The sequence below is a fragment of the Oncorhynchus gorbuscha genome, linkage group LG19 (genome assembly GCF_021184085.1).
Source record: "Oncorhynchus gorbuscha isolate QuinsamMale2020 ecotype Even-year linkage group LG19, OgorEven_v1.0, whole genome shotgun sequence".
Classification (NCBI taxonomy): domain Eukaryota; kingdom Metazoa; phylum Chordata; class Actinopteri; order Salmoniformes; family Salmonidae; genus Oncorhynchus; species Oncorhynchus gorbuscha.
The window spans coordinates 14,588,239-14,614,391 of NC_060191.1; the positions used below are offsets into that span (position 1 = coordinate 14,588,239).

The 26,153-nt window shown below is 46.1% G+C and overlaps 1 protein-coding gene across 3 annotated transcripts in view; it reads left to right on the forward strand.

The window, feature by feature from the left end:
• LOC124005198 (protein spire homolog 1-like) overlaps positions 1–26,153 on the forward strand; it is a 76,269-nt gene that overhangs the window by 3,895 nt on the left and 46,221 nt on the right. For all 3 annotated transcript variants that reach the window (XM_046314203.1, XM_046314201.1, XM_046314204.1), the window contains exon 2: positions 7,670–7,698. In XM_046314203.1, coding sequence (XP_046170159.1) covers positions 7,670–7,698 — 29 coding nt within the window. The remainder of the gene's footprint in view (positions 1–7,669; positions 7,699–26,153) is intronic.

Below are 26,153 nucleotides of genomic sequence, written 5' to 3' on the forward strand. Positions count from 1 at the left end.
TTTTATTTGACTTGCCTGGCAGTGTGTTAGTAACTCATTAATAGTAATTGGGGATGGGAGGTTTTGCATGGTTTGCTACTGGTCTGAGGATGGCTACTCTACAGGCAATGCTGTTATTGAATGTGGTATCATCATGTGTGTTATTACACTTTATTCATCTGTGATTATTACATTAATATGACTACAGCTAATCATCTGTTGAGTTAATGTAGATAGACTAACTTTATTCTTGCGACGCCTTTCTTTTTTCTAGTGCCTTAAATCCATTATAATATCTTTCTACGCTGATTTGTTACGTGATTTCCATATTTGATGGATTCTCAGAAGGACTGACCACTCTGATGTCTGGTTCACTGTGCTAAAGTTCAAGGGGTCTCCCCCAAGGCATATCAGCCATGCCAGCTGTGTTCAGAGACAGACAGACAGGCATACAGAAAGAAAAACTGAGAGAGAGCCTTCTTCCAACCAATTTGTCACTGACCCACAATTTGTCACTGACCAAACAGTAGCTACTCTCAAAATGTAGCTACTCTTATTCAATTTCCCAAGTTTCCTGATTGATTGCATTTATCATAATGTTTACTGTGGCCTTGCCGTTGTTTTTCAGATTGTCACGCCGTAGCTCGAGAGAGAGAGAGAGAGAGAGAGAGAGAGAGAGAGAGAGAGAGAGAGAGAGAGAGAGAGAGAGAGAGAGAGAGAGAGAGAGAGAGAGAGAGAGAGAGAGAGAGAGAGAGAGAGAGAGAGAGAGAGAGAGAGAGAGAGAGAGAGAGAGAGAGAGAGAGAGAGAGAGAGAGAGCTTGCGCAGTGGAAAGGGAAAGTGATTTCCTCCTCTCTCTGTGTGTCTGAGGCCTTGTTTTGATCATCGTCCAGGTCTCTGTATCAGATTTCTTTCCCTCATTGATGAAGCCAGTTTGTGTGAGAATATCAGGATTTGTCCGTTGTCTGTTTCCTGCATGGCAGTAACAAAAGCAAGTTGTTTTGTCTTACTTTGAGTGTCAAAATAAGCCTGGTTCCTCTAGGTTTCTTCCTAGGTTCCTGCCGTTCTAGGGAGTTTTTCCTAGCCACTGCTTCTTTCTGTATCTGCATTGCTTCCTCTTTGGGGTTTTAGGCTGGGTATCTGTATAGCACTTTGTGGCAACTGCTGATGTAAAACAGGCTTTATAAAATAAATTAGATTTGAAAATAAGGACCATTGGTTTAGTCACTGATTCAAGGACGATGGTTGTGAGTAGTTCTGTTGGGCTGTTGACGTCCTGAAATATTAGACCTCCATCTTGTTTTTTCTCATCAATGAATGGGGCAGTCACGAGCAAATGATTTGAACATGTTGTTTTGCAGGATGTTACAATAGAGCTGGTCATTGTGTATGTGGAGAGGGTCATCAAAAAATAATCTGCTTGGTCACGTTATTGAAGTTAATAAACATTTCATGACGATGACATGGTGGCTTGGAGCAACATTTAGAGAGAGACTGACTGGCAGAGACAGTGACGGAGACTGACTGGCAGAGACCTACTGGCAGAGGTAGAGGCAGTGACAGAGACCGACTGGCAGAGGCAGAAGCAGAGGCAGTGAGAGAGACTGACTGGCAGAGGCAGAGGCAGTGAGAGAGACTGACTGGCAGAGGCAGAGGCAGTGAGAGAGACTGACTGGCAGAGGTAGAGGCAGTGAGTGAGACTGACTGGCAGAGGCAGAAGCAGAGGCAGCGAGAGAGACTGACTGGCAGAGGCAGTGAGAGAGACTGACTGGCAGAGGTGGAAGCAGAGGCAGTGAGAGAGACTGACTGGCAGAGGTAGAAGCAGAGGCAGTGAGAGAGACTGACTGGCAGAGGCAGAAGCAGAGGCAGTGAGAGAGACTGACTGGCAGAGGCAGAAGCAGTGAGAGAGACCGACTGGCAGAGGTAGAAGCAGAGGCAGTGAGAGAGACTGACTGGCAGAGGCAGAAGCAGAGGCAGTGAGAGAGACTGACTGGCAGAGGCAGAAGCAGAGGCAGCGAGAGAGACTGACTGGCAGAGGCAGAGGCAGTGAGAGAGACAGAGACAGGGTGTCATCAGTAGTAGCCACCAACCAAGTGGTGAGAATGAACTACTGCTTTCATTGACTGTGACCCAGTTAATGATGTTGTCTTAAAGACACATTCCTATATCTTCTTCTTTTTCTTCTTCCATGGACCCTGTTTTTTTCTGGTTTACAATCCTATAAAGAATTCTGGCCCTATTATCTACTGTGCTACAGCATATAGGCAAGGTTAGCCCTCATGGTAGTCAATTTATGTTATAATGCACTTACTTGTGTTGTACTTTACCTATTTTGCTCAAGATGGTGGTTCTGCCTCACTTGATTAAACAGCTTTCATTTTATGACAGTCTGATAATAATAACCTTGTTTGACTGAGCAGATTATCTTCATGGCTGATGGCCAGTTAGTGACTCCCATCACGGAGTCACCGGAGCCTTTGTTGCTCGTCGACCTTTTGACTCGGGCTGATCGGCGTTTGAGTTACCAGAGAGTTGCCATGGCAACTGCAGTCAGCCGCCCAGGGGTGGTTCATGTGCGAGACCTAAATGCATACAGTCGTGGCCAAATGTTTTGAGAATATTAATTTGCACAAAGTTTGCTGCTTCAGTGTCTTTAGATATTTTTGTCAGATGTTACTATGGAATACTGAAGTGTAATTACATGCATTTCATTATGTCAATATATGTCAATATTTGCAGTGTTCTTTTTCAAGACTTCTGCAATCCGCCCTGGCATGCTGTCAATTAACTTCTGGGCCACATCCTGATGGCAGCCCATTATTGCATAATCAATGCTTGGAGCTTGTCTGAATTTGAGGGGTTTTGTTTGTCCACCCGCCTCTTGAGGATTGACCACAAATTCTCAATGGGATTAAGGTCTGGGGAGTTTCCTGGCCATGGACGCAAAATATTGATGTTTTGTTCCCTGAGCCACTTAGTTATTACTTTTGCCTTATGGCAAGGTGCTCCATCATGCTGGAGAAGGCATTGTTCGTCACCAAACTGTTCCTGGATGGTTGGGAGAAGTTGCTCTCGTAGGATGTGTTGGTACCATTCTTAATTCATGGCTGTGTTCTTAGGCAAAATTGTGAGTGAGCCCACTCCCTTGGCTGAGAAGCAACCCCACACATGAATGGTCTCAGGATGCTTTACTGTTGGCATGACACAGGACTGATGGTAGTGCTCACCTTGTTTTCTCCGAACAAGCTTTTTTCCGGATACTGGTGGTGCCCCGATCCCGTAGCTTTATCAACTTTAGGAGACGGTCCTGGCGCTTGCTGGACTTTCTTGGGCGCCCTGGAATCTTCTTCACAACAATTGAGCGGCTCTCCTTGAAGTTCTTGATGATCCGATAAATGTTTGATTTAGGTGCAATCTTACTGGCAGCAATATCCTTGCCTTTGAAGCCCTTTTTGTGCAAAGCAATGATGACGACATGTGTTTCCTTGCAGGTAACCATGGTTGACAGAGGATGAACAATGATTCCAAGCACCACCCTCCTTTTGAAGCTTCCAGTCTGTTATTTGAACTCAATCAGCATGACAGAGTGATCTCCAGCCTTGTCCTCGTCAACACTCACACCTGTGTTAACGAGAGAATCACTGACATGATGTCAGCTGGTCCTTTTGTGGCAAGGCTGAAATGCAGTGGAAATGTTTTTGGGTGATTCAGTTCATTTGCATGGCAAAGAGGGACTTTGCAATTACTTGCAATTCATCTAATCACTCTTCATAACATTCTGAAGTCCAATTTGTAAGTCGCTCTGGATAAGAGCGTCTGCTAAATGACTTAAATGTAAATGTAATGTAATGAAGTATATGCAAATTGCCATCAATACAAACTGAGGCAGCAGACTTTGTGAAAATTAATATTCGTGTCATTCTCAAAACTTTTGGCCACGACTGTACAGTACCTCATAACATATTAGACCCAGTTGAAATCGATAATACAGATATAGGGGGAAAACACACTGCAGGTTCAATAAGAATGTTCAGGCTGAATCTGAGGTGATCCTGTTAGCCATGTTAAAACTGACAGCTTACATGCTGTTTCCTCTGCAGACATTGTCATATTGGATTATCGACACATAAATACATCTGTCTTTCAGATACAGTGTACAGAAACATTGACCCCAGCGGCATGATTTTCACATTTTAATTGACCTGCAATTGATTGAATTGTGGCCTCTGTTACAGTAAAGGTTTAGTATAAAACAATACATGCTCTCTTTTGACCTGAAAGGCTGAGTTGGTTGGGCCAGTTGTTAACATTTTATTGTAGCTCTGAGAGTTCATCATTACATTTACATTTACATTTAAGTCATTTAGCAGACGCTCTTATCCAGAGCGACTTACAAATTGGTGCATTCACCTTATGACATCCAGTGGAACAGCCACTTTACAATAGTGCATCTAAATCTTTTAAGGGGGGGGTGAGAAGGATTACTTTATCCTATCCTAGGTATTCCTTAAAGAGGTGGGGTTTCAGGTGTCTCCGGAAGGTGGTGATTGACTCCGCTGTCCTGGCGTCCGTGAAGGAGTTTGTTCCACCATTGGGGGGCCAGAGCAGCGAACAGTTTTGACTGGGCTGAGCGGGAACTGTACTTCCTCAGTGGTAGGGAGGCGAGCAGGCCAGAGGTGGATGAACGCAGTGCCCTTGTTTGGGTGTAGGGCCTGATCAGAGCCTGGAGGTACTGAGGTGCCGTTCCCCTCACAGCTCCGTAGGCAAACACCATGGTCTTGTAGCGGATGCGAGCTTCAACTGGAAGCCAGTGGAGAGAGCGGAGGAGCGGGGTGACGTGAGAGAACTTGGGAAGGTTGAACACCAGACGGGCTGCGGCGTTCTGGATGAGTTGTAGGGGTTTAATGGCACAGGCAGGGAGCCCAGCCAACAGCGAGTTGCAGTAATCCAGACGGGAGATGACAAGTGCCTGGATTAGGACCTGCGCCGCTTCCTGTGTGAGGCAGGGTCGTACTCTGCGGATGTTGTAGAGCATGAACCTACAGGAACGGGCCACCGCCTTGATGTTAGTTGAGAACGACAGGGTGTTGTCCAGGATCACGCCAAGGTTCTTAGAGCTCTGGGAGGAGGACACAATGGAGTTGTCAACCGTGATGGCGAGATCATGGAACGGGCAGTCCTTCCCCGGGAGGAAGAGCAGCTCCGTCTTGCCGAGGTTCAGCTTGAGGTGGTGATCCGTCATCCACACTGATATGTCTGCCAGACATGCAGAGATGCGATTCGCCACCTGGTCATCAGAAGGGGGAAAGGAGAAGATTAATTGTGTGTCGTCTGCATAGCGATGATAGGAGAGACCATGTGAGGTTATGACAGAGCCAAGTGACTTGGTGTATAGCGAGAATAGGAGAGGGCCTAGAACAGAGCCCTGGGGGACACCAGTGGTGAGAGCGCGTGGTGAGGAGACAGATTCTCGCCACGCCACCTGGTAGGAGCGACCTGTCAGGTAGGACGCAATCCAAGCGTGGGCCGCGCCGGAGATGCCCAACTCGGAGAGGGTGGAGAGGAGGATCTGATGGTTCACAGTATCGAAGGCAGCCGATAGGTCTAGAAGGATGAGAGCAGAGGAGAGAGAGTTAGCTTTAGCAGTGCGGAGCGCCTCCGTGAAACAGAGAAGAGCAGTCTCAGTTGAATGACTAGTCTTGAAACCTTGCTGATTTGGATCAAGAAGGTCATTCTGAGAGAGATAGCGGGAGAGCTGGCCAAGGACGGCACGTTCAAGAGTTTTGGAGAGAAAAGAAAGAAGGGATACTGGTCTGTAGTTGTTGACATCGGAGGGATCGAGTGTAGGTTTTTTCAGAAGGGGTGCAACTCTCGCTCTCTTGAAGACGGAAGGGACGTAGCCAGCGGTCAGGGATGAGTTGATGAGCGAGGTGAGGTAAGGGAGAAGGTCTCCGGAAATGGTCTGGGGAAGAGAGGAGGGGATAGGGTCAAGCGGGCAGGTAGTTGGGCGGCCGGCCGTCACAAGACGCGAGATTTCATCTGGAGAGAGAGGGGAGAAAGAGGTCAGAGCACAGGGTAGGGCAGTGTGAGCAGAACCAGCGGTGTCGTTTGACTTAGCAAACGAGGATCGGATGTCGTCGACCTTCTTTTCAAAATGGTTGACGAAGTCATCTGCAGAGAGGGAGGAGGGGGGGAGGGGGAGGAGGATTCAGGAGGGAGGAGAAGGTGGCAAAGAGCTTCCTAGGGTTAGAGGCAGATGCTTGGAATTTAGAGTGGTAGAAAGTGGCTTTAGCAGCAGAGACAGAGGAGGAAAATGTAGAGAGGAGGGAGTGAAAGGATGCCAGGTCCGCAGGGAGGCGAGTTTTCCTCCATTTCCGCTCGGCTGCCCGGAGCCCTGTTCTGTGAGCTCGCAATGAGTCGTCGAGCCACGGAGCAGGAGGGGAGGACCGAGCCAGCCTGGAGGATAGGGGACATAGAGAGTCAAAGGATGCAGAAAGGGAGGAGAGGAGGGTTGAGGAGGCAGAATCAGGAGATAGGTTGGAGAAGGTTTGAGCAGAGGGAAGAGATGATAGGATGGAAGAGGAGAGAGTAGCGGGGGAGAGAGAGCGAAGGTTGGGACGGCGCGATACCATCCGAGTAGGGGCAGTGTGGGAAGTGTTGGATGAGAGAGAGAGAGAAAAGGATACAAGGTAGTGGTCGGAGACTTGGAGGGGAGTTCCAATGAGGTTAGTGGAAGAACAGCATCTAGTAAAAATGAGGTCGAGCGTATTGCCTGCCTTGTGAGTAGGGGGGGAAGGTGAGAGGGTGAGGTCAAAAGAGGAGAGGAGTGGAAAGAAGGAGGCAGAGAGGAATGAGTCAAAGGTAGACGTGGGGAGGTTAAAGTCGCCCAGAACTGTGAGAGGTGAGCCGTCCTCAGGAAAGGAGCTTATCAAGGCATCAAGCTCATTGATGAACTCTCCGAGGGAACCTGGAGGGCGATAAATGATAAGGATGTTAAGCTTGAAAGGGCTGGTAACTGTGACAGCATGGAATTCAAAGGAGGCGATAGACAGATGGGTAAGGGGAGAAAGAGAGAATGACCACTTGGGAGAGATGAGGATCCCGGTGCCACCACCCCGCTGACCAGAAGCTCTCGGGGTGTGCGAGAACACGTGGGCGGACGAAGAGAGAGCAGTAGGAGTAGCAGTGTTGTCTGTGGTGATCCATGTTTCCGTCAGTGCCAAGAAGTCGAGGGACTGGAGGGAGGCATAGGCTGAGATGAACTCTGCCTTGTTGGCCGCAGATCGGCAGTACCAGAGGCTACCGGAGACCTGGAACTCCACGTGGGTCGTGCGCGCTGGGACCACCAGATTAGGGTGGCCGCGGCCACGCGGTGTGGAGCGTTTGTATGGTCTGTGCAGAGAGGAGAGAACAGGGATAGACAGACACATAGTTGACAGGCTACAGAAGAGGCTACGCTAATGCAAAGGTTATTGGAATGACAAGTGGACTACACGTCTCGAATGTTCAGAAAGTTAAGCTTACGTAGCAAGAATCTTATTTGCATAAGCCCTTCATAATCATGTTTGCATAAGCCCTTCTCAGTCACAGATAGTTTCACATCGAGGTCATAACCAAGCCAATGTATTTTAAGATGCTTTGCTTTAGTCATAAATTCCCTGTTGACCACAACTTTCCTCTGTCTCTCCACAGGTAAATCCATCCCAGCCACATCAACAGAGGTGAGTGGCATGTTTCTGACTTCCTTGTTTCTGGGAAGATGTCTGTAATAATACGAATGAGAGATGTTGAGCAGGAGGGCCGACCGTGTTCCAATGGAATTATACCTGGCGAAACCGGGCCGGCAACCGTCACAGTGGTGGATGGATACTATCTGTACAAGCATAGGGCGTGTTAATCCTGCTTGATGACATGCCTGACAATCAACCTGCTGCCAGGGGCATTGTGGTGGTGGTTTCACTAGTGCTTTACCATACTGTCTGTGCAGTGCACACCTCATTCACAGCATCTAGCTCCGAGGTTAGACTAGAGAGAATGGATATGACCACACCTACGCTATGTGTAACATGGGACTGTCATTGACAGTGAGGCAATTTCAAATACACTAGCAGTCATTAACTAAAACAAGAACATCTGAAAAATATATATATCATAACACCTAGAACGAAGTCCTAACAGGAGCGATGATGGAGTCTATTTGGAGATCAGTGATAGATAGACCTTCACTACAGACTCTCTAGGCTCTCAGCTGGTCTGACTGACTGGGCTGGCGAAATGAATGTCACCATGCGAGCTCTTCCCTTTGATGTTGGCTCTGGGTGACATCTAAAGGGCTAATTAGAGCGCTATATTGTAATTTACCTTCCCAGCAACCTCTTCTCAGCCTCTTCCTCCAGCTGATATGGTGATGGGAATAGTTCAATTCCATTCAATACAATTTTATTTATCCTCTCAGGGGAAAACAGCAGTGCTGTTCAAGTAGTCTCACACAGCCTGGGGAGGAGGTTACTGCTCAAGTGGAGCAATAGCTATTGTTCTCTGTGTATCAGGTGACGTGTCTAGCTAGCATATTTTTGTGTTAGTACGTCATCATCACTACCACGAGGCTAGTAGTAGTAGAGCACATGATATGAGGAAACGATTTCCCATCAATGTCCTACATGACTGCAGTTTACTCTGTGTCTTGCATGTATTCAGGGTGGGCTAAATGTATTGTTGAACACCAATAATCTGTCTTCAGTGGGGTGGAACTTTGGGAGTCCTGAAAATGGCGCCGGAGGAGATGGTCTCCTAACCAATTGTGCTATTGTGTGGGGGTTTTTCGCGATATTTATAAATGATTTTCTACATAATGTTTCTGCAACCGTATCTTACGGCAGAAAAGAGCTTCTAGATATCAGGACAGCGATCACTCAGCTTGGTTTAGACTAAGAGGTTCTAGATATCAGGACAGCGATCACTCAGCTTGGTTTAGACAAAGATTTTTTCTACAACAACAACAACAGCAGCAAGCAGGACTCACACGATATTCTCCAAACACCCCACAGGACTGACATCCCAATTATTCGCAAGAGGAAGCGACGCAGAGGACGAAGAGCCGGATGCCTCATCTGGAACCGCAGAAGACAACTCGGAAAGCTGCCGTTACCGTCAATATTACTCGCCAACATGCAATCATTGCACAATAAACTAGACGAGGTATGATCACGAATATCCTACCAACGAGACATCAAAAACTGTAATATCCTATGTTTCACGGAATCGTGGCTGAATGACAACATGGATTTTCAGCTAGCGGGATACACGCTGCACCGGAAGGACAGAACAGCACAGACGAGGGGGGGCAGTCTGCGCATATTTGTAAACAACAGCTGGTGCACAAAATCTAAGGAAGTCTCTAGATTTTGCTTGTCTGAAGTAGAGTATATTATGATAAATTGCAGGCCACACTGCTTGCCTAGAGAGTCCTCAGCTATACTTTTCGTGGCTGTTTATTTACCACCACAGACAGATGCTGGCACTAAGACCGCACTCAGCTAGCTGTATAAGGAAATAAGCAAACAGGAAACCACTCACCCAGAGGTGACGCTCCAAATGGCCGGAGACTTTAATGCAAGGAAACTTAAATCAGTTCTACCAAATCTCTATCAACATGTAAAATGTGCAACCACAGGGAAAAAAATTCTAGATAACCTGTACTCCAGACACAGAGTGTAATGATCTTCGTCTGTTGTTTGTAGAAAGTCAGACCGAAATGCAGCGTGTAGGTTACTCATGACTTTTAATGAAGCTAATACGGTACATGAAATAACGAAGAAGAAAACAACAAACGAATGAAACTAATACAGCCTATCTGGTGACTAACACTAAGACAGGTACAATCACCCACGAAATACAACGCGCACTCAGGCTACCTAAATACGGTTCCCAATCCGAGACAACTAGAAATCAGCTGACTCCAATTAGGAATCGCCTCAGGCAGCCAAGCCTAACTAGACACACCCCTAATAATACACACTCCCAATTAATACAAACCCCAATACGGAATACAACATATAAACCCATGTCACACCCTGGCCTACCCAAACATATAACAAACACAAGATACAATGACCAAGGCGTGACAGAACCCCCCCCCTAAGGTGCGGACTCCGGGACGCACCTCAAGAGCATAGGGAGGGTCCGGGTGGGCGTCTGTCCATGGTGGCGGTTCTGGCTCGGGACGTGGACCCCACTCCATAAATGTCCTAGTTCCTCCCCTTCGCGTCCTAGGATAATCCACCTTCTCCGCCGACCATGGCCTAATAGTCCTCACCCTGATCCCCACATAACTGAGGGGCAGCTCGGGACCGAGGGGCAGCTCGGGACAGAGGGGCAGCTCGGGACAGAGGGGCAGCTCGGGACAGAGGGGCAGCTCGGGACAGAGGGGCAGCCCGGGACAGAGGGGCAACTCGGGATAGAGGGGCAACTCGGGATAGAGGGGCAGCCCGGGACAGAGGGGCAGCCCGGGACAGAGGGGCAGCCCGGGACAGAGGGGCAGCCCGGGACCGAAGCAGCCCGGTACTGAGGGGAAGCCCGGTACTGAGGGGAAGCCCGGTACTGAGGGGAAGCCCGGTACTGAGAGGAAGCTCGGTACTGAGAGGAAGCTCGGTACTAAGAGGAAGCTCGGTACTGAGAGGAAGCTTGGTACTGAGAGGAAGCTCGGTACTGAGAGGGAGCCCAGTACAGAGAGGGAGCCCAGTACAGAGAGGGAGCCCAGTACTGAGAGGAAGCTCAGTACTGAGAGGAAGCTCAGGCAGGTAGTAGGCTCCGGTAAATCCAGGCTGGCTGGTGGACCTGGATGATTCAGGTTGTCTGGCCGATCTAGAAGATCTTGGCAGACTGGCACTTCTGGCGGATCCTGGCAGACTGGTGACGCTGGGCCGACTGGCGGCGCTGGGCAGACAGGAGACTCCGGCAGCGCAGGAGAGGAGAAAGGCTCTGGCTGCGCTGAACAGGCGAGGCGCACTGGAGGCCTGGTGCGTGGTGCTGGAACTGGTGGTACTGGCGCGAGGACACGCACAGGAAGCCTGGTGCGGGGAGCTGCTACCGGAGGACTGGTGTGTAGAGGTGGCTCTGGATAGACCGGACCGTGCAGGCGCACTGGAGCTCTTGAGCACCGAGCCTGCCCAAGCTTACCTGGCTCGATGCCCACTCTAGCCCGGCCAATAGGAAGGGCTGGTATGAGTCGCAGCTGGCTTTGCACCCGCACTGGAAACACCGTGCGCTCCATAGCATAACACGGTGCCTGCCCGGTCTCTCTAGCCCAACGGTGAGCACAGGGAGTATGCACAGGTTTCCTACCTGGCATAACTATTCTCCCTTTTAGCCCCCCCCAATATTTTTTTGGGGGTGACTTTCCGGTTTCCAACCGCGTCGCCGTGCTGCCTCCTCATACATGTGCCTCTCCGCTTTAGCTGCCTCTATTTCCTCCTTGGGACGGCGATATTCTCCCGGCTGCTCCCAGGGTCCTTGACCATCTAATTCCTCCTCCCATGTCCAAATCTCCAAATGATGCATTCTCTCCCATTGCAACTGCTCTTCACAATTAACAGAGAGAGTAGGCTCAGGTCTGTTTCCTGACTCAGCCACTCTCTCTCTGCGCTTTCCCCTGTTACCTTCAGTTTTCGCTCTGTATAGCAATGCTTTCCTTCTCGATTCCATACGTGTATAGCCCTCTTCGCATTGCTGTAGGGAATCCCAGGCGGGCTCCTGCACTCGCTCTGGGTCGGCCGCCCACCTGTCGATTTCTTCCCACGTCCGTATAATCCCTGCTTCTGCCGTCCATAGCGTCCTCCTTTAGATCCTGCCAGTTCACACGCTGCTCGGTCTGTGAATCGTGGTGGGTGATTCTGTATTGAACTTCGTCTGTTGTTTGTAGAGAGTCAGACCGAAATGCAGCGTGTAGGTTACTCATGACTTTTAATGAAGAATAATGCGGTACATGAGATAACTGAAAATACGAAAACAACAAACGAGTGAAACAAATACAGCCTATCTGGTGACTAACACTAAGACAGGTACAATCACCCACGAAATACAACGCGCACTCAGGCTACCTAAATACGGTTCCCAATCCGAGACAACTAGAAATCAGCTGACTCCAATTAGGAATCGCCTCAGGCAGCCAAGCCTAACTAGACTCACCCCTACTAATACACACTCCCAATTAATACAAACCCCAATACGAAATACAACATATAAACCCATGTCACACCCTGGCCTACCCAAACATATAACAAACACAAGATACAATGACCAAGGCGTGACAGAGAGATGCGTACATAGTCTCCCTCGTTCTCCATTTGGTAAATCCGACCACAACTCTATCCTCCTGATTCCTGCTTTACAAGCATAAATTAAAGCAGGAAGCACCAGTGACTCGGACTATAAAAAAATGGTCAGATGAAGCAGATGCTAAACTACAGGACTGTTTTGCTATCACAGACTGGAACATGTTCCGGGATTCTTCCGATGACATTGAGGAATACACCACATCAGTCACTGGCTTTATCAATAAGTGCATTGAGGACGTCGGCCCCACAGTGACTGTACATACATACCCCAACCAGAAGCCATGGATTACAGGCAACATTCGCACTGAGCTAAAGGGTAGAGCTGCCACTTTCAACATGTGGGACTCTAACCCGGAAGCTTACAAGAAATCCCGCTATGCCCTGCGACGAACCATCAAACAGGCAAAGCGTCAATACAGGGCTAAGATTGAATCATACTACACCGCCTCCAGAGGTCGTCGGATGTGGCAGGGCTTTCAAACCATTACCGACTACAAAGAGAAACACAGCCGTGAGCTGCCCAGTGACACGAGCCTACCAGACTAGCTATATCACTTTTATGCTCGCTCCGAGGCAAGCAACACGGAGGCATGCCCGAGAGCATCAGCTGTTCCAGACGACTGTGTGATCACGCTCTCCGTAGCCGACGTGAGTAAGACCTTTAAACAGGTCAACATTCACAAGGCTGCGGGGCCAGATGGATTACCAGGACGTGTGCTCTGGGCATGTGCTGACCAACTGGCACGTGTCTTCACTGACATTTTCAACATGTCCCTGATTGAGTCAGTAATACCAACATGCTTCAAGCAGACCACCATAGTCCCTGTGCCCAAGACAAAGGCAATCTGCCTAAATGACTACAGACCCGTGGCACTCACGTCCGTAGCCATGACGTGCTTTGAAAGGCTGGTAATGGCTCACACCATCATCCCAGAAACCCTAGACCCACTTCAATTTGAATACCGCCCAAATAGATCCACAGATGATGCAATCTCTATTGCACTTCACACTGCCCTTTCCCACCTGGACATTATTCATTGACTACAGCTCAGCGTTCAACACCAAAGTACCCTCAAAGCTCATCACTAAGCTAAAGAACCTGGGACTAAACACCTCCCTCTGCAACTGGATCCTGGACTTCCTGACGAGCTTCCCCCAGGTGGTGAGGGTAGGTAGCAACACATCTGCCACGCTGATCCTCAACACAGAGCTCCCCAGGCGTGCGTGCTCAGTCCCCTCCTGTACTCCCTGTTCACCCACGACTGCATGGCTAGGCACGACTCCAACACCATCATTAAGTTTGCTGACGACACAACAGTGGTAGGCCTGATCACCGACAATGACGAGACAGCCTATAGGGAGGAGGTCAGAGACCTCCTGGTGCCAGAATAACAACCTATCCCTCAACGTAACCAAGACTAAGGAGATAGTTGTGGACTACAGGAAAAGGAGCACCGAGCACGTCCCCATTCTCATCGACTGGGCTGTAGTGGAGCAGGCTGAGAGCTTCAAATTCCTTGATGTCCACATCAACAACAAAATCGAATGTTCCAAACACACCAAGACAGTTGTGAAGAGGGCACGACAAAGCCTATTCCCCCTCAGGAAACGAAAAAGATTTGGCATGGGTCCTGAGATCCTCAAAAGCTACAGCTGCAACATCGAGAACATCCTCACTGGTTGCATCACTGCCTGGTACGGCAATTACTCGTCCTCCGACCGCAATGCACTTCAGAGGGTAGTGCGTACGGCCCAGTACATCACTGGGGCAAAGCTGCCTGCCATCCAGGACCTCTACACCAGGCGGTGTCAGAGGAAGGCCCTGAAAATTGTCAAAGACCCCAGCCACCTCAGTCATAGACTGTTCTCTCTACTACCACATGGCAAGCGGTACCGGAGTGCCAAGTCTAGGACAAAAAAGCTTCTCAACAGTTTTTACCCCCCAAGCCATAAGACTCCGGAACAGGTAATCAAATGGCTACCCGGACTATTTGCATTGTGTGTCCCCCCAACCCCTATTTTATGCTGCTACTACTCTCTGTTTATCTTATATGCAAAGTCACTTTAACTATACATCCATGTACATACTACCTCAATTGGCCCGACCAACCAGTGCTCCCGCACATTGGCCCCGCACATTGGCTAACCGGGCTATCTGCATTGTGTCCCACCACCAGCAAACTCCTCTTTTTACGCTACTGCTCCTCTTTGTTCATCATATATGCATAGTCACTTTAACCATATCTAAATGTACATACTACCTCAATAAACCTGACTGACTGGTGTAGGTATATAGCCTTGCTACTCTTATTTTCAAATGTCTTTTTACTGTTGTTTTATGTCTTTACTTACCTACACACACACACACACATACTTTTTTTTCTCCGCACTATTAGTTAGAGCCTGTAAGTGAGCATTTCACTGTAAGGTCTACTACACCTGTTGTATTCGGCGAACGTGACAAATAAACTTGGATTTGATTTGATTTGTGGGATTGCCTGGTAATGGATCTCTGGTAGCAGGTGGAGAGAGAATAGAACACACACACACTGAGACTCTCTCCCTCTCTCCTATCTCCCTCCCTCTGCGACTGTGAGTGAGAATGTGCAGTGAAACTGCGTCAACAAAATCCCTACTAAGCTGCTTTACGGCAGAGATGGGTTCTCCTAGTGCAGTCAGTCAGTGTCTGATGTTATGTGTGAGAGCCTGGCTGAGGTAAAGAAAATACTAGAAAGTCTATCCTCATTCCAACACCCTCTTCTGACTGTCACTGCAGATCCAGCAGTCCTATTACATTACAGCTCGTGTGTGTGTGTGTGTGTGTGTGTGTGTGTGTGTGTGTGTGTGTGTGTGTGTGTGTGTGTGTGTGTGTGTGTGTGTGTGTGTGTGTGTGTGTGTGTGTGTGTGTGTGTGTGTGTGTGTGTGTGTGTGTGTGTGTGTGTGTGTGTGTGTGGACAATTTAGTTCAGAAACATTGGTCGTGATTGGATCACACCACTTCCCCCACACTGCCACTGACGTGATTCAATCTCTACTATGCTGCTGTGTGACACCTGTGTTGTTGTGGCTGTATTTACTACCATGAAGACAGACAGAGACAGCTGAGCCACTATCCCTTGGTCCAGACACTGAGAGTGCAATGGAGGTACAGTAGAACCACATAAATGTAGCAGATGATAAGTAGGTATCCCACAGTGCAGTGACGTCACCCACCATGAGAACTAAAATAAAGTTGCTTTTGGCTAGCTAGCAGATAGCACGCTGCTTTGTGTGTAGATTATTGTTAGTCATGGGTTCGCTTCCCTGGTATTCAGTACAGGGGTAGAACACGTTCTTCAGGAGTCACACAGGGGTTGTTTCCCCATGGGGAAACAACCCCTGTGTGACTCCTGAAGAATGCTAGTCTTCTTGGTAACACTGCTGTTGATGCCTCCAGCGTTTCTCATACCTTTCTGGTCTCGTGATCTTGCTACTCTTACTACTTCTTACTGCTGGGTTATGTTTCATACTTTCATTATATGTCCCAGGCAGGCTGGTCCTCTCCTCTCGGTTATAATTCAACAGGATTTTTAAGAGTAAGCCTTTGAAGTTTGGTGGAGGAGGATTATGACAGTTAACATAGTAATAATTTGTCAGACAGCATGGTGTTGAATGTAAACAAGAACTCTATTGGAAATAGTCTGGCTGGACTGATTAACTACACGATCAAAGGAAAAGCTGTCTTCTCTGATCAGCTTCTGAATAGTATAATTGAATTTTGTCCCAAAAAATCTGAACATTCCCATTCATTCCTTCTTGAAAATTGTTTGATGGGTTTAGTTTAATGTGTGTTAAAGTGGGTGTGTGGTTGTACACCGGGGGATCAGGGGGGGTGTTGGCTGAACCCTCAGGCGGTGCTGAACGTCAGTCATATGATTCAGTTCATGGTGTTGAGCACAACGTCTCTCCTCTTGCCTTCTCTCAAATCACCACTTTGACTCTAAAGCAAGGCCCTCTAATTTACCTATAAACTCTGTTATGAAATGATCGTGAAAACTATTCTAAAACCGTTATCTGGTGATGTTAAAGAACATCAAAGGGTTTCCTGCCCTCCCTCCTCTGCTATCGATCCCTTCTCTTTTTTTGTTGTTGATACAATTAGTCATTAAGTTTTTTCCCAGTTTTCATATTTCATATTTCAAGTTATTACACATTTCAGGATTTACCATTTCAGATTGCTTCATACAGTTACATGTACATACATTTAGATAGGTCAGAGGGTCAGGTACATTCAAGGTCATGCACCTTGACATTGACCTTGACATTTTGACATCAAAGGCAGTGCTTCTCACTCTTGGTTCCAGGGACCCAAAGGGATGCACATTCCCACTACCCGGCCCCTATACACCCACTCCCAATGAGAGGCATGATGGCCCCAGGCCCGGAACCTAGAAACACATCTCAAAGGTATATAGACAGGTATGGTCACAGATTCTCAGCAGAGCCAGGCCAGCCACACACAATGGAGGCAAATCAGATATTTAAAAATAAATAATAACAATAAAAGCAACATTAATCCGTTGTTGACTGCCTCAAACCAAGTTCAGACATTAGGGGTGAAGTCATTCATCAATTATGTATTGAATAGATTGATTTCTTGCAAAGGAGACACTTTATCAGTTTCACAACTGAATGCATTCATCCGAAATGTGTCTTCCCCTCTCTGAATCAGAGAGGCGCGGGGGGCTTCCCTAATCAACGTCCAGGTCATCGGCGCCCGGGGACTAGTTGTTGTTTGGGGGTTAACTGCCTCGTTCAAGGGCATAGTATAATATTTTTCCTCCTTGCCGGCTCGAGGATTCGAATCAGCGACCTTTCGGTTACTGGCTCAATGCTCTTGCAGTTCTCTATCAAATGACAACCCTATAAAACGATCACATTGTGAGAGATGGAGGCAGATCTTCTGATGTGGTTCAAAGGCTCCATTGTTTAGGCAGCTCCTCCATGTGAGGTTGTGTGCTTTTTATTAAATCTTATTTCAGAAAGTCTGGAAGATGGCTCTCCCTGATTTCTCTCCCTAAGGAAGAAGATACATTTTTTATGTAAGGTAAGCGTTCAGTTATTGGGTTAAAACTATTGTAATTAAGAGGAGAGGGGAGGGGTGCAGAGTAGATGAGATGAGAGGAGAGGAGAGAACAGAAGAACAGAGGAGAACAGAGGAGAACAGAGGAGAGGAGAGGAGAGCTAACTAGTTTACATAATCCCAACTGTAATCAGCCGAGTTAGCAGTTCAGTTCAGAGCTCTGCAGGTGGCTGGAAGTTTTGTCTGTGTTTGAAGTCACCTGCAGTGTTTCTGCTGTCTTTACAAAAGTATTGCACTACATAGGGAATAGTGTGCTATTTGGGACACATCCTACTGTCTCTCTGTAACATTTACGCAAATAAAGGGGGACAAAATAAAACACATGGATCAGTTATAGGTGTTGAAGCATTTTTTAAATGGGTCACATTATGTGATTATGGTTTTAGTATTACTGTTGATACACTACATGGCCAAAAGTATGTGGACACCCATTCAAATGAGTGGATTCAGTTATTTTAGCCACACCCGTTGCTGACAGGTGTATAAAATCGAGCACACAGCCATGCAATCTCCATAGACAGACATTGGCAGTAGAATGGGCTGTACTGAAGAGCTCAGTGACTTTCACCGTGGCACTGTCATAAGATGCCACTTTTTTTTAAAGTGCTGTTATTGTGAAATGGAAACTGACAGAACGGGACCGCCAAGTGCTGAAGCAAGCCTTACATAAAAATGATCTGTCCTCGGTTGCAACACTCACTAACGAGTTCCAAACTGCCTCTGGAAGCAACGTCAGCACAATAACTGTTTGTGGGGAGCTTCATTAAATAGATTTCCATGGCCAAGCAGCTACACACAAGCCTAAGATCACCATGCGCAATGCCAAGCTCCATATTAATGCCCATGATTTTGGAATGAGATGTTCGACAAGCAGGTGTCCACATACTTTTGGTCATGTAGTGTATCTCTTGGAACCCAGAACCCAATATTATGTGCTCTGGCTAGGTACTATGTTAGATTTTTTTGTAACATTCTATTAGGAGAGACTACTGTTGATGGTATGTAAAAACCGCTCAGACCAGAAACGCATGGTCTGACAGTGGCTTCCTGTTAGGTTTCTGCCAGCCAAAGGACTTCATGTTTACTGGGGCTGCTGTGCAGTCTGATTTATTTCCTGTGACAGGACTAATGAGGAGGTATAATTGCAAACTCTTCATTCCCCAAATTATAATTTCCTCCAATCGTTTAATTATCTAAAACCTAGCGCTGATTCAAACTAATAGCAAAGGCTATTACACGCAGTCAGAGTCTGAAATGGCACCCTATAGTGCACTACTCTCTACTCTCTGCACTACTCTCTACTCTCTGCACTACTCTCTACTCTCTGCACTACTCTCTACTCTCTGCACTACTCTCTACTCTCTGCACTACTCTCTACTCTCTGCACTACTCTCTACTCTCTGCACTACTCTCTACTCTCTGCACTACTCTCTACTCTCTGCACTACTCTCTACTCTCTGCACTACTCTCTACCACTCTCTGGCAAAAAGTAGTGCCAGAGTGTAGGGATTGGAAGTAGGGTGCCATTTCATATTTGCACTTGGTCACACACCCCTGTAGTGTAGGACTAGGGTTGCAAAAGTAGTAAACTACCGGTAATTTACCAAAGTTACTGGAATCTTTGGTGTCTTGTCTTTGGTATATCTTTGGTACAAAAGTTACCAGTTTGACACAAATATTTATAGCAAAAAGATATTGACATAGTAAAATAAATAAGTGTTAAAAAAAATGATATTTCATGCTGAAACTCTCATATTAAACACCAATTGTAACGGCCGTTGGCAGTGGAAGAAGGTGAGGACCAATGCGCAGCGTGGTAAGTGTCCATATTTTAAATTTTGTAATTTTAATTTAAAAAATGCTGCATTTTTGGTTAAGGGCTTGTTTGTAGTAAGCATTTCACAGTACATGTGGCAAAAAAAGTAATTTAATTTGATAAGGCCACACAGAGGGCCTTTGACATAGTCAAAGACTCCAGCCACCCTAGTCATAGACTGTTCTCTCTGCTAGCGGTACCGGAGCGCCAAGTCTAGGTCCAAGAGGCTTCTAAACAGCTTCTACCCCCAAGCTATAAGACTCTTGAACAGCTAACCAATGGTTACCCAGACTATTAGCATTGCCCCCCCCCCTTCTACGCTGCTGATACTCTCTGTTATTATAATTTTAATAATTCTACCTACATGTACATATTACCTTGACTAACGTGTGTCCCCCACATTGACTCTGTACCTCTACCCCCTGTATATAGCCTCGCTATTGTTTTTTTTTTACTGCTGCTCTTTAATTATTTGTTACCTTTATTACTGTGTTATTGACTTGTTAATTGTTTACTCCATGTGTAACTCTGTGTTGTCTGTTCACACTGCTATGCTTTATCTTGGCCAGGTCGCAGTTGCAAATGAGAACTTGTTCTCAACTAGCCTACCTGGTTAAATAAAGGTGACATTTTTTTAAAATCTAACTTTTTGAAGATATTTTCTTAAAACTGAATTGTTGGTTAAGGGCTTGTAAGTAAGCGTTTCACTGTAATACACTTGTTGTATTCGGCGCATGTGACAAATACAATTTTGATTTGAAATAATTACAGATGCCTGTGATAATCTGAAGTAACCAAAATGGCCACTAGATGTCTTGTGATAGATTACATAAAATCCTTGAAAGTTACCAATATTCTGGTATTTTACTGGTAAATTTAGAACGTTTCCAGTAATATAACCTCAGTGAAGGCTGCTGCTGAGGGGAGATCGGCTCATAATAATGACTGAAAACGGAGCAAATGGAATGGCATCAAACACCTGGGAATCTTGTGTTTGATGTATTTGATACCATTCCACCCATTCCGCTCCAGTGATTACCACGAGCCTGTCCTTCCCAATTAAGGTGCCACCAACCTCCTATCATACCCTTCTTTTGCAACCCTATGAAGGACTCCTTCCCAGCTTTCCTTGTTGTGAGGCAAGCTATGTGACCTATCATAGCCTTCTGAGAGAGGGCAGTGGAACTGTCATCCGTGTCCAAAATAACATCACATTTAGGGCACTACATAGGAAATAGGGTGCCGTTTGGAATGCAAAGTTAATTCTCAGAGGCCAGTGGAGCAGAGACAAGCTGAGAACAACCTATCATGAGGAGTGTTTTTACTCCCTCACTCTCCTGTCAGAACCCTGGGCTTGATATGGGAAGACAAGGTTAAATATTCCTCTCCCAACTGGAGTGGTTTGTTAAGCCTTCAGTTATTCATTGTTCATACCTGAGGTCTTGTACTATGAAATGTGATCTTGAATGTATTAAGTCCCACTGACCATAACCACTCCATGGTTTAATGATTTATATTGTTGTTTTTTTATTACCATTTTCATGATTTTATTTCACTTAGTCCTGCGTGTTGGAGCTCAAAGCCTAAGATTTTCACGGTACCCTGCAATCACATCTGGAACCCTGTGACTATTAAACACTGAATCTGAATCTGAAGACACCTTGACACAATATGCTAGTTTACACAGGTAAACTGAAGCCAGACGTTATGGCACTGGGTTATGTAAAATAAAAATCCATTGTCCCACAGAAATCATTGTAGCCCTCCTCAAGAATCAAAAGTAAGAGATGGAATGGGATTTGGCCCTGAATGTAAACCATATTCGTGAATTTGTATGAGGCTGAATGATGCTGAGCCAACAGTTTTATGACTGTGGAAGATGGAAGATTAGTATTTGTGGTTGTTGATGCACAAGAGTGGCCATGTTGACATAACTGCTAGCCTCAAACAGTCACGTTGCTACTGAAAATATACATATTTCATATAGGCCGAGCAGGTTGCTGTTTAAAATTGACAATAATTATCTATTCAATTCTAGTCACAATCATTGGTATTCATTCACCTTCAGGTTGTGTAAAGGAAACAGGTTGAGCCCAAAGCTGCACAGAGGCATTCAAACACAGTGGTTCTATCTATCTGGTCTATTTAAAACCTCTAACCTTGGTAGGGTGTGGTCCGTTAAGATATTCATGTTGACCTCAGGAGGGTGTGGTACTGGTATGGTATTTACAGGGAAATACTGGATTGCGTGTGAAGAAAACATGTATGCGTGTGGCAGAACCATTCCCTGCCCTGTGATCAGCTCACTCTCTCACTCTTTCGCTCTCTCTCTTTTGCTCTCTTTCTCTCGTCATCTCTGTGATCGCCATGTGAGGAACGCAGGCAGTCTGTTTGATGTTATTTTACCTGCTCATGGCTGCGCTTCACTGTACAGTTCAAATCCACAATCTCTTGACACCCACTCCTTCCTCCCCATTCCTTCCTCCTTCCATTCCTTCACTTAGTTTAGTTTAGTCCCAAGTCTGTGAAGAAAGGAGAGTGTGATGAATCATTAGAACAGTCATGTTTGTGTTGGCTCTCCTCCTGACTGAGGGAATAAATACTACTTTTTGCTGTTAAAACCACCCTGTCTTCTACCTACTTAAACCATGCTATAGCTATCAATTAACACGCTGCACATTCAATGTTTAGGCATCTACCTCCAGTGTAGGCTACCTCCCATGCATACGTCTTTTTCTGAAAACTGGAAGAATTTAACTGTGAGTCATTATTGTTCATGTTCTAGAAGTTTCCCCACGTGTTTATTAGGCACACCATTCTTCTGAGGGATTCTTCTCTGTGTTCTGATTCCTTTGTTCTGTCTTCGCTCTTCAGACTGAATGCAATGCATAGTTCATACTTTGACCTCCGATTAGCAAGGAGCAATGTCAAACACTCCTCAACAATAAAGGCTTGAAGTTCCTCTTGCCTTACCTCGGCTTGCCTAGTGTCTGTCGGGCCTGTCACAGCTAGGTTCACTTTGGTTTGTTCTACAATGCAGTCTGGATGAAAGCTGCTTAGCGTTTATAGGCGCACTTTAGTATTTTGGATTTGAGAGTGACTGGTTTCATAGCACAGGGGAGAAATTGTGTTGTTGTGTGTCTCTGGCGGGGTAACAGCAGAGAGTGGAGAATGAGGTGGGGTGTAACATCAGAGGGGAGGTAGGGAAGAGCAGGGCAGGGTGGGGTGTAGCCAGACAAAGAGGGCTTATCCTCGTCAGGGTGCAGAGTTCCCCAGGTTCCCACTGAGCCAGGGTAGTGTTCTGAGTTCTAGAGGAGGTCAGGACAGATCCACTCACATGAATCCTCCTGGATGACTATTGATCTGAACAGGGTCCTGTGACCTTGCCCATGAAGTCTGACCTACAAAAACACACCAAACCGCTCCCTCTTTTCTCTTACTTTCTTGCCCTCTTTTTCTCTCTCTTCCTTTCTCTCACTTCATTTTCTTTCCTTGTCTCTCCCTCCCTATTTCTATCTATCTTTATTCTATCTATCTTTATGACTCTATAATGACAAAGCGAAAACAGTTTAAGAAAAAACATTTGTGCAAATGTCCCTCCATCGCTTTTACTCTCTAATCCCCTCCCATTCCCCCTTCTCTTCACTTTCTCTATATCTCCTTCGCTCGCTCTCTCTTTCTCTCTCCCCCTCTTTCTCTTTTTCTCTCTCTCCTTTCTCACTGTTCATCAGCAGCAATCAGGTTTGCAGTGTAATCCGGTGTGATTTCTCCGTCAGTCTTTTGTCTCGGGCTTGGCACGCTAGGCCAGCTTCTGGCCTCATTCTCCATGATCTGCCATTCAGAGGCCAGATTCACCTGATTTAATAAAGGGAAGCCGCTTCACTGCCTTGACTGGGACTGCTAACGTCTTTCTCACACACCTACTAGAATTGGACTTAAGCAGTGCTTCATTTGTACATCGGGAGGTCCAGGAACAAAAAGTGAGCGTGAGAGAGGGGTGACATGGGGGCTCTGAGGAAAACATGAGAGAGAAAAAAATCACCATTATAATAAAGCATTGCATGCATATCATCACAAGATTTGCGTAGTGACTTAGAGCAGTAGAGTAGAGGCACTTACAGAAGTTGCACACATGCGATTTTTTGTTGTTGTGGCCTATGGTCCCCGACATTGTTGGCCTTTTATAAACACATTTCATGCAATTCTATGTCATTTTACATGACTGGGGACTTTGGTATAATATCTTTTAATGCCACGTTCAAAACATCTGGGAACTCGGAACTAGGTTAGACTTCAGTGCGTTCAAGACATTTGGGAAATCTGGGAAAAAAACTAGCACCACTGGGAAAATTTGTTTTAAATGGTCATCATACTCAGAATTCCAAGTGGGGAACTCCGGCCTCTTTCTAGAGCTCCGAGTTTCCTACCTGATGTAATGGTTGTCTGTGGTGGAAGAAGGTGAGGACCAATGCGCAGCGCGGTAAGTGTTCATATTCTTTAATAGAACTCAGAACAATAAAATACAAAACCAGCAAGAGAATGAAATGAAACCCGAAACAGTTCTGTCTGGTACAGATATGAAACAGAAAATAATCACCCACAACTCAAGGTTGAAAACAGGCTGCCTCTGATTGAGAACCATACCAGGCCAAACACAGAAATCCCAAATAATAGAAAAAAGAACTTAGACAACCCACCCAACTCACACCCTGACCATACTAAAACAAAGACATAACAAAAGAACTAAGGTCAGAACGTGACACCTGAAGATCACTGATGTCATGATTCGACCTCTTTTCTTCCCCCGAGTCGCATTTGTCTTGAAAGCACCCTAATACTGAACAAATTATCGAAATGACAGGCTACTTTGACACTGACAAACTGAGAATCTGAGATCAATAAAAATTAGCCTAAATGTGTGCAGACACGTATTGTTTACTATAATATGAGGAATAAATGATCGTCCTAAACATGCTTTCCAGTTTCACTGACTCACCCAATGTTGCGCAGCTCACTTGCTGGTGATGGCCTATGCACTCGTGCCAAAAGCCTCTCTCTCTTGTTTTACTTTGATTTTGGAAAGTATTCAGACCCCTTTACTTTTTCCACATTTTGTTATGTCACAACCTTACTCTAAAATGTATTAAATAAAAACAATTCTTCATCAATGCACACAATACCCCATAATGACAAAGAGAAAACAGTTTTTTAAAAACATTTTTGGAAATGTATTCAAATAAAAAACAGAAATACCTTATTTACATAAGTATTCAGACCCTTTGCTATGAGACTTGAAATTGAGCTCAGGTGCATCCTGTTTCCTTTGATCATCCTTGAGATGTTTCTACAACTTGATTGGAGTCTACCAGTGGTAAATTCAATTGATTGGACATGATTTGGAAAGGCACACACCTGTCTATATAAGGTCCCACAGTTGACAGTGCATGTCAGAGCAAAAACCAAGCCATAAGGTTGAAGGAATTGTCCGTAGCGCTCCGAGACAGGATTGTGTCGAAGCACAGATATGGGGAAGGTTACCAAAAAATGTCTGTAGCTTTGTCGGTCCCAAGAACAGTCGACTCCATCATTCTTAAATTTAAGAAGTTTGGAACCACCAAGACTCTTCCCAGCCAAACTGAGAAATTGGGGTAGCAGGGCCTTGGTCAGGGATGTGACCAAGAACCAGATGGTAAATCTGACAGAGCTCTGGGACTGGGAGACTAGTTGGGATTGAGGGAATGATGGAACGGAGCAAAGTACAGAGAGATCCTTGATGAAAACCTGCTCCAGCCCGCTCAGGACCTCAGACTGGGGCCGAAGGTTCACCTTCCAACAGGACAACGAACCTAAGCACACAGCCAAGACAACGCAGGAGTGGCTTCGGGACAAGTCAATCAATCATTCAAATGTATTTATAAAGTCCTTTTACATCAGCTGATGTCACAAAGTGCTGAATAGAAACCTAGCCTAAAACCCCAAACAGCAAGCAATGCAGGTGTATAAGCTAGAGGTCGACCGATTATGATTTTTCAACGCCGATACCGATTATTGGAGGGCCAAAAAAAAGTCGCTACCGATTAATCGGACAATTTTTCTTTATTTATTTGTAATAATGACAATTACAACTATACTGAATGAACACTTATTTTAACTTAATATAATACATCAATAAAATCAATTTAGCCTCAAATAAATAATGAAACCTGTTCAATTTGGTTTAAATAATGCAAAAACAAAGTTTTGGAGAAGAAAGTAAAAGTGCAATATGTGCCATGTAAGAAAGCTAACGTTTAAGTTCCTTGCTCAGAACATGAGAACATATGAAAGCTGGTGGTTCCTGGTGGTCTTCAATATTCCCAGGTAAGAAGTTGTTGTAGTTATTATAGGAATTATAGGACTATTTCTCTCTATACCATTTGTATTTCATTAACTATTGGATGTGTAACAGTATAGCTTCTGTCCTCTCCTAGCTCCTACCTGGGCTCGAACCAGGAACACATCGACAACAGCCACCCTCAAAGCAGCGTTACCCATGCAGAGCAAGGGGAACAACCACTCCAAGTCTCAGAGCGAGTGACGTTTGAAACGCTATTAGCGCGCACCCCGCTAACTAGCTAGCCATCGGTTACACCAGCCTAATCTCCGGAGTTGATAGGCTTGAAGTCTTTTTTTCTCCCCAATTTCGTGGTATCCAATTGTTTAGTAGCTACTATCTTGTCTCATCGCTACAACTCCCGTACGGGCTCGGGAGAGACGAAGGTTGAAAGTCATGCGTCCTCCGATACACAACCGCACCTGGCACCCTTGGTTAGTGTGCACTGCGCCCGGCACGCCACAGGAGTCGCTGGTGCGCGATGAGACAAGGATATCCCTACTGGCCAAGCCCTCCCTAACCTGGACGATG